The sequence below is a fragment of the Vulpes lagopus genome, chromosome 20 (assembly GCF_018345385.1).
Source record: "Vulpes lagopus strain Blue_001 chromosome 20, ASM1834538v1, whole genome shotgun sequence".
NCBI classification, from domain to species: domain Eukaryota; kingdom Metazoa; phylum Chordata; class Mammalia; order Carnivora; family Canidae; genus Vulpes; species Vulpes lagopus.
Window position 1 is genome coordinate 12,499,685 of NC_054843.1, and position 13,151 is coordinate 12,512,835.

Sequence of the window (13,151 nt, forward strand, 5' to 3'; positions counted from 1 at the left end):
AAAACAGAGCTGCCACATGATCCAGCAATTCCACGAAAACACTAATTCAAAAAGATGTATGCACCCTATGTTTATTGCAGTGTTATTTACAGTAGCCAAATTATGGGAAGCAGCCCAAATGTCTCTTGATAGATGAATGGATAAATTAGATGTGATGTTATTACATATGTGGATGTTATTCAGCCATAAAAAAAATGATATCTTGCCATTTGCAAAGACCTGGATGAATTTGGGGGTGTAATGTTAAGTGGAATAAGTCAGTCAGAGAAAGACAAATACCATATGATCTCACTCATATGGAATTTAAGAAACCAAACAAACGAACCAAGAGGAAAAAAGAGACAAACCAAAAAACAGACTCTTCACTGTAGAGAACAAAGTGATCTTGGGAATTATTGTGATTGTTAATGAGATATTTTACATTTTTTTTTCATACTTTCTGAAGTCTGACATGTATTTCACACTTAGAGCACATCTCAATTTGGACCAGGTACGTTTGCAGGGTTCAGTAGCCACACGGGGCGAGGGCCGGTGTGTTGGACAGCACTGTCCTGGCTCCATGGGTCTGACCAAGTCACTTACCCTCTGAGTCCCGGATACGAAAAAGTCTGAATGAATGAATGAATGAATGAATGAATGAATGAATGAATGTGTGAAGAAATGCCCCATTGTCTCATCTACAAACTGCATAGGAGATTACTCATCACACAAATTTGTAGTGAGGATGAAACCACACCTTTTTAAATTTGTTTAGTTTCAATTCAATTAGCCAACAGAGTGTATCATTAGTTTCAGATGTAGAGTTCAATAATTCATCAGTCGCGTAGAACACCCAGTGCTCATCCCATCACATACCCTCCTTCAGTGCCCGTCACCCAGTTACCCCATCCCCTCACCCAGCTCCCCTCCAGCGACCCTCAGTTTGGTTCCCAGAGTTAAGAGTCTCTCCTGGTTTGTCTCCCTATTACTTCACACCTTCTAGAATAAACGCAACGTAGGAGTCCCAGAACTGAGAAATCCTGGACCAGAAAAAAGCCAAACCCAGTAACCCTCAGATTGTTCATCTTGAGGGGGGTAATCACGAGGCCAGGGGACATTACGTAAAGTGCTCGGTACACAGTAACCATTCATTAGCTGTAGTTACAACTGAACAAACACAGTGACAACACAGCGGGAGAGGGTATGATTGATCTCTGCAGATAGTGCTAATGGGGGCAAAAAGGAAAGGCAGTGCGGAGGGGGGAGAGGGGGCTATGGCCCGGAACCCTGGAGGGGTGGGCTGTTCCAGGTGGAAGAGCATGGGGGAGGGCAAAGACCTGGGGTGGGGCTGGGGGGGGAGAGGCGGCTCCAGGAAAGGGGAGTGGAAACACTAGCTGTGCATTAACTGAGCACAGAAATCCTTATCGGGCCTCCCTCTCCTGCCCCCGGGACTGCTGGTGACCCTTTCTCACATGAGGTCCTCAATAAACGTCCGCAGATGGCCTCCCCGGGCCACCAGCGCGCCAGGCTGCCCACCCCTCCGCTTAAATCACCCACTAAATGTCAGGGCCGGCCCCAGAGCCTGTGCTCATCAGAAAGAGAAAGTTAGGTCTTTTTTTCGGCCCTGCTCTGATTTATACGTGTACATTGATGATGTCAAGTCTGTATGAAAGCAGAATTTGTGTTCCTGCAACGACCCCATAAATCCTCCCGGCCTCCCTTCCGCTCCCTGGGAATACTGAATGCTCTGCTTCCACTGACAGCAGATAACAGCCCTTAGGAAGGGCAAGGAATTCACAAGCAGATAACAAGGGGACTCGGTGGGAGGTGTGTGCGTGCTTGCACGCACGTGTGCACAGGCTGGGGGCTGCAGGGAGAAGGCCCGCCAGCAGAGCTCTCGAGGTCCTGATTCCTTTTTTTTTCTTTCTTTCTTTAAATACAGACTGTTCTTTCCATCATTTTTAATAAGTATCTCCCCGTGTGTTCGTTTGCAAAAAGGCTGTCGAAACAACCACTTAAACAACAGGAATTTATTTTCTCACAGTGCTGGAGGCTGGAAGTCTGAGATTCAAGGGTCACCAGGGTCGGTCTCCTCTGAGGCCTTGCTCCTCGGCTTCTACGTGGCTGTCTTGTACCTGCGCATGACATGGTCTTCCCTCTGCCCCCGTGTGTGTCCTAGTTTCCTCTTAGGAGGACACCAGGCAGACTGGGGGAGGGCCCATCCTAATGACCTCATTTAAAAGTAATTACCTCTTTAAAGATCCTACACCAAATAGAGCCACATTCTGAGCTCCTGGGGGGGTGAGGACTTCAACAGATGAAATTTGGGGAGGAGACAACTGAGCCCAGAACATCCACCAAAACTTCTCACAAATTTTAGTTTTTTTTTGGTTTAAGCTCAGGTCATGATCTCAGGGTTGTGGGACTGAGCCCCGAGTCAGGTTCCATGCTCGGCACAGAAACTGCTTGAGATTCTCCCTCTCCCTTTGCCCCTCCTGCTCATGCTTGTTTGCTCTTTCTCTAAAATAGGTGAATAAATCTTAAAAAAAATAAAATAAAATAAAAAATAAGACCATAAAAAAAAATAAAGAAAAAAAAATAAAGGAAACAATGGGATCCCTGGGTAGTGCAGCCGTTTAGCGCCTGCCTTTGGCCTAGGGCTCGATCCTGGAGACCAGGGATCGAGTCCCACATCAGCCTCCCTGCATGGAGCCTGCCTGTGTCTCTGCCTCTCTCTCTGTGTGTCTATCAAAAAAAAGAAGGAAAGGAAACAATGAATCTAGAAGATACTCACCAATGCTCCCAAGTGAGAGGCAATGTGATTTGAGTCAACTCAGTTCCAATAATCACAGTGCTTCGATTTCCTTTTATCTCTGTCACCTGTCTTCCCTCCTGATGAGTTTCAATACACTACTCTGAGTCATTAACTTTTCTGCAAATAAGCGTATATTTTACATCTTAACTTTGAACATCCCCTTGCTGCTTATCTCTGGAAAAGGGGGCCGCCATTCATTAGCTTTTTTTTATTTGCATTTGCAACGGTGTTTTTTTTTTTTTTTCCTCCTTTTCTTTGCTTTTCTTTTTTGGCTGCTTTTAGTGATAATGTGAAGTTTGGGAAACATCAGATAAATATGCTTTCTACTCAAAAAAAAAAAAATGCTTTCTACTCTTCAACATTTGTCCATTTAAGGTTTAGCCAAAAACAAAGCAAAAGCAATCAGAGACAGAAAGGAACAGCAAAAGTAGAACCAAAAAGATTTCCTGAAGCAGATCCATGTCAAAAATCTGCCAGAATTTCAATCTTTGACCATTAAAAAAAAAAAAAAAAATCCTTTGTACTGAATAGTCATGACTTGAATACTTGACTAGAGGGCTGTGATTAATTGCTTAGCTTATAGGAATGAGGGGACCTGAGATGGTGCTAGGCAAAAACAGAACTGGTTTTTGGCTCCATCCTCCTTAAAGAGGGCTTCAAGCCTCTTGTAGTAACTCCAAGTATCAACTGAGAAAGTCACACCCAGCCCCAAAGGGGCTGTACTTTCTGCTGCTATTGAGTTTCCTTAAATGGTGTCATGACTTAATTGCATTCATCCCATTAGAACAATTCAAGTGTGTTTTAGAAAGAGTTTACTTAAAACCTTTCTCTTATTTTCTCTAAAACCCCTTTCATTTGTGAATCGCCATTTTTCTTAGTCAATCCCACTGAAAATGTCACCATTTAAGAAAGGATTGGGGGTTACGTTTTGTTTCCATTAATAAGACGGGGTTAACTGTATTTAATAGAGGTGTTGGGACTTGCCCAGGGTGACACAGTGTTAGCAATTCCCGGACTGGGACAATCATTCTGATTTTATCCAGGACACCAATGCTCAGAATTCCTTTTCTTTTATTTTTAAGATTTTATTTATTTATTCATGAAAGACACACACAGAGAGGCAGAGACAGGCAGAGGGAGAAGCAGGCTCCCCACAGAGAGCCTAATTGGGACTTGATCCCAGGACCCTGGGATCATGACCTGAGCTGAAGGCAGATGCTCAACCACTGAGCCACCCAGGTGCCCCAATGCTCAGAATTCTTGTAAAATATACACACGTTATTCATCATTAAGTCAACTGCCTGCTATAAATGTTATTTAGGGAGGGGGTTAAGAATAAATCTATTTGGAGAAGAATCAAAATTATTTTCAATTTAACATTATTTCCAGTACCTCCCAAACATTTTTTCTATTCCGATGGCAAAAAAAAAGTAACTAATGAAACAATATAAAATATAATACACACAGCAACATGAATATTTATACAGTCAAATCCAATAAAAGAATCATTTCAAGAGAGCAGACTACTACCAACTTCAAAAGGATATTTCCCACTTAGAAGTATGTGATCGCTAACTCTGAAAATACATTTTAAATTCTGAGATATCTTTTCTTATTTTTCACAGTCGGGTTCCTGTGATTGGGGGATATTATTCTGTTTGTGATTTCCTGTGCTTCTGGGTCCCTGCTGCAAATGTGGGTCAAGTGCCAGTTATCTACTTCTTCCATCAAAATTAATCAAGCTTTGTTATGTCAAAATCAGGCTGGAAAGGTTTTAATAGTGCCTTTTATAGGAGACAAGATATACTGGTTGCAAAGCTCACCTCTCCTCCTCCATCAAAAACAAAACAAACAAAAAGCTAGACACTTTGATCATTACCATTGCTTTCTAAAATAGATCAATAGTGATAATCTCATTATACTGAACACATTTTTCTCATTATATAAAGAAAAGATTAACTAACAGTAGGAATAATATTAAAAATCCATGTTGTAATTAGGTCTGGGTCTCCAAGGTCCAGATCAATCAATCAATCAAGGTAGACAACTGTCTGAATAACTTAAGCTAAATAAATAATCAAGCCCACTGGAGATCCATTTAGTGATCTAAACTACATAGTTTAGTTATCTATAAGCATAAAATTAATGAGCTTTTTGGACAATTGCCGTTTCTCTGTCAACTGCATAGTGTGAAAACAAGTAAGAAGGCACACGTATGGACCACAGTCCCTAAGCCATATAAATCTCAGCTTGGGACTAGTCCCATTTAGTAAGCACGTGACAAGCAAGACTGCAAGACATATTACGTACACTGTCCCTTGAAACTCCCACAACCCTATGAAGAGGATCCTATTGTTTTTCCTTCATACAGGAGGGAAAACTCTTGGTTTGCACAGATTAAGAAATCTGCACATAAGTCGCCCAGCTGGGTCATCGTACAGCCTGGATTTGACTCCCAACCCACAGCAAAGCTGCTTTTGCCTTGTAGAGGGGCCATGTAATCTGGTTTGGGGCCTGAGCTGGGCCACCCAGGGGGCGGTTGATTAAGGTAAACAGCTCAATCAGGAAATTCTATGTAACCAAGAGAAACAAAAACTTATCTTACTCTCCACATTGATCACTAGAAAAGCATAATTCCCAAATCTCTACATCATTTCACTGCCTCATGAGACGTGCTTGGCGTCACGGAAGTAGTTCAATCACGTCGATGATTAGAACTCGGTTAACAGAGGAAGCAATAGCGCAAGTGGAGTGTAAACAGAAAAGTGAGCTACAAGTTTAAACATTAGTTAAACACAGATGTGACTGATGTTAGGTCCTTATCTCTGAGATCTCAAAAGCTCCTACCAAGAGGGCCTAACAATCTCTCCCGACCAGAGGAGCAGGATTGACCACTGCCCATCCCCCAGGGCCAGAGGGTCACTCTTGCCAGCAGCCTGAAGCCTCCACGGAGAGGAGCAGCTGGCACAGCATCAACATCAACAGCAGACCCAGGATTGTGTCCCCAGGGACAGGAGGGAAACAGTGTGGACAGAACAGTCATCCCCTTCTTTCCACCTCCATCTTCTCTGAAGATCTATCCCCCTGACCTGGCAGGGGGCTTCAGTGACTTACCCAAGTTGGACACGCTGGCACTCACTACTTGGTATGGGTCCAACCGTGTAAAATTTCACGTTGAAGTCCTAACCCCCCAGTACCTCAAAATGTGACCTTCTTTGGAACAAGAGTTGCTGGGCACCTGGGTGGCTCAGTGTTTGGGCAGCTGCCTTTGGCCCAGGACATGATCCTGGGGTTCTGGGATAGAGTCCTGTATCAGGCCCCTTGCAGGGAGCCTGCTTCTCCCTCTGCCTACATCTCTGCCTCTCTCTGTGTCCCTCATGAATAAATAAATTAAATCCTTTTTTAAAAAGGAAATAGAGTTGTCGCAAATACAATCAGGTAAGATGAGGTCAGTGGAGGGGATGGCCCAATCTAATATGACTGGTGTCCTTAAAGGGGACAAATTTAGACACAGAGACACACACTGAAGACACACACTGAAGACACACACTGAAGACACACACTGAAGACGACGGTCACAGTGATGCTGCCACAAGCCAAGGAGCTACTGAAAGCTAGGAGAGAAGCCTGGGACAGATCTGTTCTAGAGCTTTCAGAGAGAGAGCCCAATCAACACCTTGCTCTCAGACTTCTGGCCTCCAGGACTGCACCAGAATACATTTCTGTTGTTCTAAGCCACCCGGGCTGTGGTCCTTTGTCACACCAGCCCCAGGAAACACACGCAGTCCTCTGAGGTTACCTGGATCCCATCCGTTCTGACACCTGGGAAATTCTTTGCAGCCATTCTGCGTCCAATCCATCAGGAAGTTAAATATAAACCATAGTAAACTCGGCAGCTGACTTGGGATAAAGGCTTATTTCCAGAGTACTGATTAACTTAGGTTTCACACAGGGCTCTACAGAGGGATGTTGTCCAGAGAGAACCTTTGGACCGTGACAAAGCCTTAACAGGGCAGCCAGAGCTTCCACAGGAAGACCTCTGTTCCTTTTTTTTTTTTTTTAAGATTTTATTTTTTACTTATTTATGAAAGGCACAGAGAGGCAAAGACACAGGCAGAGGAAGAAGCAGGCTCCCTGCGGGGACCCCGATGGGGGACTCAATCCCGGGACCCCAGGATCACGACCTGAGCCGAAGGCAGATGCTCAACCACTGAGCCACCCAGGTGCCCCAGAAGACTCCTGTTCTACTGAGCTGCCCAAGGACCACTGTTTGTGAAACATCAGGATGGAAACAGATGAGAATTTTTCTTTTTCCATGCTTAAAACCTGGTTCTATCTAAAGAACCATACAAACACACACTCAAAAATGTCCAAAATGTCACTGGGAACGTCATGCGAGGGAAGGACATGCAGCAGGTGAGACAGAGGGTGGGAGAAAATGCTTCATTCAGGCTGGGCGGAGCAGGGAAGACCCCACGGAACAATGGGGAGCATTTTGGTGGACCTCTCAGGGCAGGGGGTGGCAGGTGGGGAGCAGAGGCACCCCAGCGGGGGGGGCCCAAGAAGGACACTCAGAGGACAGAGAACCCACCTTGCCTGGATCAACACGAGGGGTGATGGGACAGAAACGAGAACAGAGCCCAGGGACTGAGCAGAGAGCCCTGAACACAGGGGCTGGAAGCCGAAATTCACTCTGCAGGGAAGGAGGGAACCAACCAGTCTAGAGCTTTTTTGCTTTTTTTTTTTTTTTTTTTTTTTTGAAGCAGGGCCGTTGCATGATTAGAGTTCATTTCTACATGGTTAAGATGGATTATGGCCATGAGCAACTGGAGATGCAGAGGATTAAGAAGCCTAAACCTGCATGTGGCCAAGGGATGGGTCAGTAGGAGGTAAAATCAGAAAGCAACATAGAGGGGAGCCTGGGTGGCTCAGTGGTTGAGCGTCTGCCTTCGGCTCAGGTGATAATCCTGGGGTCCTGGGATCGAGTCCCACATTGGTCTCCCCGCAGGGAGCCTGCTTCTCCCTCTGCCTGTGTCTCTGCCTCTCTCTGTGTCTCTCATGAGTAAATAAATTAAATCTTTAAAACATTAAAAAAAAAAAAAAAAAGGAAGCACTGTGGTCAGTGGCAGCAGACAATGGACTGCGTTTGCAATGTATTAGGGGATGAATTATGTCCCTTCAAAAAGATCTTAACTCTCCGTACCTCCCAACCAGACCTGACTTGGAAACTGGCTCATTGCGAGTGTAACTGGTTACAGCAAGGTGAGGTGAGACAGGAGTAGGAATGGGGGTCCCTAGTCCAATATGGCCAGGATCCTAATTAGAAGAGACACGGAGGCTCCACACTCAGCAGGTGCCTGTTTCTCCCTCTCCCTCTGCCCCTCCCCTTGCTTGTGCGCTCTCTCTCTCTCAAATAAAATCTTAAAAAAAAAAAAAAAAGGAGAGAGAGAGAGAGAGAGAAGGAGAAGGCTTTGGGAAGATGGGAGGGAGGCTGAGTGAGGCCATTTCAAGCCAAGGAACACCCCAGATTGCTGGCACACCACCAGGGCCCGGGAGATCCCCCCACCGGTTTCGGTGGAAGCGGGGCCTGTTCGGACTCCTGGCCTCCTGAGCTGTGCGACCACGAGCTTCTATTGCTCTGAGCCACCCGGGGTGGGGCATTTTGTTGCAGGAAGCCCAAGAAAGTAACCCAGGGTGTGAAAACAGAAGATCTCAGTAAGGTTAGTTCACCAGGGAAACTGCTGCCAGCCTTAAAATCACTTCCCCGCAGCATCGAGTGCGGGGAAAGCGTCTCCCCTTCTACTCACCAACCTACAGAGAGCAGTGGAAGGCGGTGGTAACTTTAGAGCAATTTCCAATCATTAAAACCGTCTCTGCTATAACATACATTATAAATGTGCGTAACATTAAGCCATCAAAGACAGTAAGTTCACTAATGGTATTCCCCACGAGGCTCCTGACGAGCTAACGAGGCATGCCAATTGGATGCTTCGTGGACATCAAGGGCTTCGCTTTCAGGATGGGCAGACGCTCCCCTTGCTCTCAGACCTCCCAAATTCATTGCTTCACACAAAGCTCTTCTGACAATCAGCCTCCTTTCACACCTCCGGAAGCCTCTGTCTCACCCCCCAGGAGTTCAACGCTGGACTTCTCCGTGGGGGTGACCAAGACAGGCCTCCAGAGTCCAGAAGGAGAGAGAGCTCACAAAACCTATATTCAACACACCTACCTTTGCCCTAATAACACCATGACATGTAAAGCTTGTCCTGATAACCACAAACCATAAAGTGAGTGTGCCAGGTGGGGAGTCACCAGGCCAGGCAGGTAGACAATAAGGCTGAGAAATACAGCTCTGTGTTGCTCACCTCTTTGCCTTCCCATGGAAGCCGGCCCACCTGGAGGGCTCAGGGCTCAAGGCTTCATCCAGGGTCTGGTGTCTCCCTGACAGCACATTAGCATAACCACCTGCATTTCTACATTACCTCTCTGTTCCACGCTGTCTCCCACGTTTCTCTCCCCAAGTTAACTGTCACTCCAGGATGAGCCCAAAGCACTCCCAACAGTGACCAGCATCCCAGGAGGAAATGGAGCCAGATCAGTGTCCTGGGAAGTTAGAATACAGGGAGCAGGGGTGATGGAGCACCACGGAAGCAGACAGTGCTCTCCACCCAAACCCCAAGGACCCCCATTGTCCGTTTAATGTATCTTTTGGTCCTGACCGCTCCACCTCCTTCACTGTCCCCTTGACTGTGCCTGTCTCTTGCTTTTTGCTTTGAGGATCCAAAGGCGATTCGGGGTTAGTGAATGAATGAGACAGGTTAAGGAGAAAAAAAAATCCTAGCATGATGTAATGGATTGAATTGTATCTCCCCAAAAGATGTTGAAGTTCTAACCCCTGAGGACCTACGGATGTGGCCTTATTTGGAAATAAATAGGGTCTTTGCAGATGATAAATTTAAGGTCATTAGGGTGGGCCCTGATCCAGTAGGACTGTGTTCTTATAAAAAGGGGATATTTGGCCACAGAGACGGGTGTACACACACACACACACACACACACACACACACACACACAGAAGATGCTGGGAAAATACCATTTGCAAGCCAAAGGATACCTGAGACTACCAGAGGCTACGAGAAAGACCTAGAACAGACGCTCCCTCGCAGCCCTCAGAGGTAATCAAACCTACTGCATCTTCATTTTAGACTTCCAGTCTCCAGAACCAAGTAAGTTTGGTTGGTTTGAGACAGTCAATTTCTGTTGTCTAATCCACCCAGGCTGTGGTATTTTGTTATGGCAGCCCTTGGAAAACTAATACACATGACCAAATGCTATCAGCAATAACAATATTTTCAATGTAAACATTTTAAGAGATATACAGAACTGTCTTTTGGGTTCACACAAATCATATGCAAATTATCTATAAGCCCATGTGTCAATATCTCATAAACAAAGTTTAAATATCTCTGTGGGATGTCTTCATAATTTCATATACCTAAGTGTATCCCTTAAGATATTCTAGTAGAGGGGCACCTGGGTGATTCAGTCAGCTAAGCACCTGACTCCTGATTTCAGCTCAGGTCATGATCTTGGGGTTGTGAGATCAAGCCCCGTGTGAGGCTCCGAGCTAAGCATGGAGCCTACTTGGGATTCTCTCTCTTGCCTTCTCCCTCTGCCCTCTTTGCTGCACTCACACACGTGTGAGCACACACACACACACTCTCTCTCTCTCAAAAAAAAAAAATTCTAGCAGAAATTTAAAACACTTTATTCTTCTGAGTGCTATAGAAATAAATATACCAGAAATATAGAACTACTATTGGCATTGAGTATTTTCAGAGGGTTGGTTGGCTGGTTGGCTGATTGATGGATGGATGGATTGAACTATTCCTACATGGAATCAGACAGCACGCAGCATCACTCACCAAAAACAGATCAGGAGTTCAATCAGCAATATTAATTTCCTTACTGAGAGAGGGGGTCATTTCCAGGTATTATACTACCTGGATACAACGCAATTCACTACGGTGAAGTTGCCTAGCATGATTCCGGAGGTTGGCCCTAGCTCTCAGGACACCTAGCAAATATGGATTATATAAACACTGTGTGTTTGCTGGAGCCACCATGACAAAATGCCACAGACCAGGATCTTAAACAACAGAATTTAGGTTCTGAAAGTTGCAGAGGCTGGAAGTCTAAGATCGAGGTGTCGGCAGGGTTGGTTTCTTCTGAGACCTCTATCCTTGGCTCGTGGATGGCCAAGCCATCTTGGCTTCTCCATGTCCTCACAGAGTCTTCCCTCTGGGTCTGTGTCCTAATCTCTTCTTATTCGGACACCAGTCGGATGGGATTAGGCCCACCCACCTGACCTCATTTTACCATAATCACCTCTTCTAAGGCCTCATCTCCAAATACAGTCACATTCTGAGTGCCTGGGGGTTAGGACTCCAACATAGGCATGTGGGGGGACTCGATTCAACCTAATCCAACACCTATACAGACGCAAGACATGAGCTACCACCACGTGAAGAAGCTCAGGACAACAGTGGCTTGACAAGCACTGCAAAACACCAGGCACCAGCTCACGAGCCCTTTCGGAGGCAGGAGCCACGCTGAGCAACAATATTTAAAAGGTCGCTTATGCCTGTGCACCAATGAGGCATGGCCCACCCAGCTGTTGGTGATAAATCAGAAGTTACTTTCCTAATGCCGAAATTTTCCTCTGTCACGTTGAGATGGATGAGTCTCTCAGATTACACACAGAGAAACCCAAAACCATCACAGTCCTTTCCCAGGGAATAAAAAAAGAAGAAAAAAGAAAAAACACACCTCTTTTCTAACCCTTGCTTTTGATTCTCTCCACTTGCAAGTAATGGTCACTGACCCCTTATTAAACTGTCACACTATTTACCCATCCAAGGAAGGAACTGGGAAGAGGGGATTGATGTGTGATCCACATATTGGGGGGATTTCTCTCTTTGAGCTCACAGAGTCAAACAGCTGTTGCAGCTCTCAACAACGCACAGGAAGTCTCAGCCTCGGGCCCCTCCATCAGGGTGAATGATGACTCAGGAGACAGAGGGGTCATAGGTCTTGAGGCTCCAGAAAACGGCATTTCCCCCAAGATCCTAATTGTTACATATGCTGGAGGATGTCTTGTGTCTCCTGGGCAGTGAGTGACACAAACAGACCTGAATTTATTTCTCATCTTGCATATCTTTCTCTTCGACAGCAAAGCAACAAAGGGGCTTTTCCAGACAAGAACCAGGACTAAGACTAAGTCTGCAGAGTCTTACTTGAGATCCCCTAAAACCCTAGGACACAGAATCTGTCGCTCTTTTTTTTCAAAAAAAAAAAAAAAAGTTATTTATTTATTTATTCATGATAGACTTAGAGAGAGAGAGAAGGAGAGAGGCAGAGACACAGGCAGAGGGAGAAGCAGGCTCCATGCCGGAAGCCTGATGCAGGACTCGATCCCAGGACTCCAGGATCACGCCCTGGGCCAAAGGCAGGCGCTGAACTGCTGAGCCACCCAGGTATCCGCTCTGTCACTCTTTAAGAAGAAATTTTCACCGTAATGCCACAAGTTCTATTTGTGGTTCACAGCTTAATTCTGACTCTGGGACCCACTTTCTTTGAGGGCAGATCGGATTCTTGTGCCTTCAGTGCCTTACACAAAATCATCCATTGCAGGGGGCCCTTTGGGACAGAAACCCAGGCCTCACTTGGGTTGCCATCCTAGGTGCTCTGCAGGAAAGGGTATATTTTCCCCCCAAATACTCACCAAATGACACACCACAGAGCTGCAGCCACTCAGAGGGAGCCCCTTTTTTCCAACTGGTCTACCCAGAGGGGATGCCTTTTTCTAAATGGTCTGCCTAGTGATACCTTTTTCTGATTCGTACAAAAGCCCATACAGGTTACCAGCAGCTCTGCATAAAGGTGATCGATAAATGTTTGAAAAGACACGTGATAATTTCCAATGGCCAAGTAAAGATAACGCTTTTTTAAAAGGATTTTATTTATTTACTTATTTATTTTAGAGACAGCAAGAGTGGGGGTGGGTGCAGAAGGGGAAGGAGAGAGAGAATCTGAAACAGCCTCCATGCCCAGCACAGAGGTCCATGCAGGGCTCGATCTCATGACCCTGAGATCATGACCTGAGTCAAAATCAAGAAACAGACACCCGACTGAGCCACCCAGGTGCCCCAAGATAACGATTTATTTATTTTTTTAAAGATTTATTTATTTGTAAGAGAGAGAGAAAGAGGGCATGGGGGAGGGACAGAGAGAGAGAGAGCATCTCAAGCAGACTCCACTCTGAGCATGGAGCCTGATGGGGGGCTTCATCCTAGGA

The 13,151-nt window shown here is 45.7% G+C and overlaps 1 protein-coding gene across 2 annotated transcripts in view; it reads right to left on the minus strand.

Annotated features, from left to right (window-relative positions):
• Positions 1-13,151, minus strand: part of HUNK (hormonally up-regulated Neu-associated kinase) — a 105,279-nt gene that overhangs the window by 75,605 nt on the left and 16,523 nt on the right. The window contains exon 1 of one of the 2 annotated variants that reach the window (XM_041735118.1): positions 6,594-6,674. The exons of the other annotated variant lie outside the window; for it this stretch is intronic. Within the exon in view, the coding sequence (XP_041591052.1) occupies positions 6,594-6,638 (45 nt within the window). The 5' untranslated portion in view covers positions 6,639-6,674. Of the gene's footprint in view, positions 1-6,593; positions 6,675-13,151 lie in introns of those variants that run through there. 2 annotated transcript variants of the gene reach the window in all.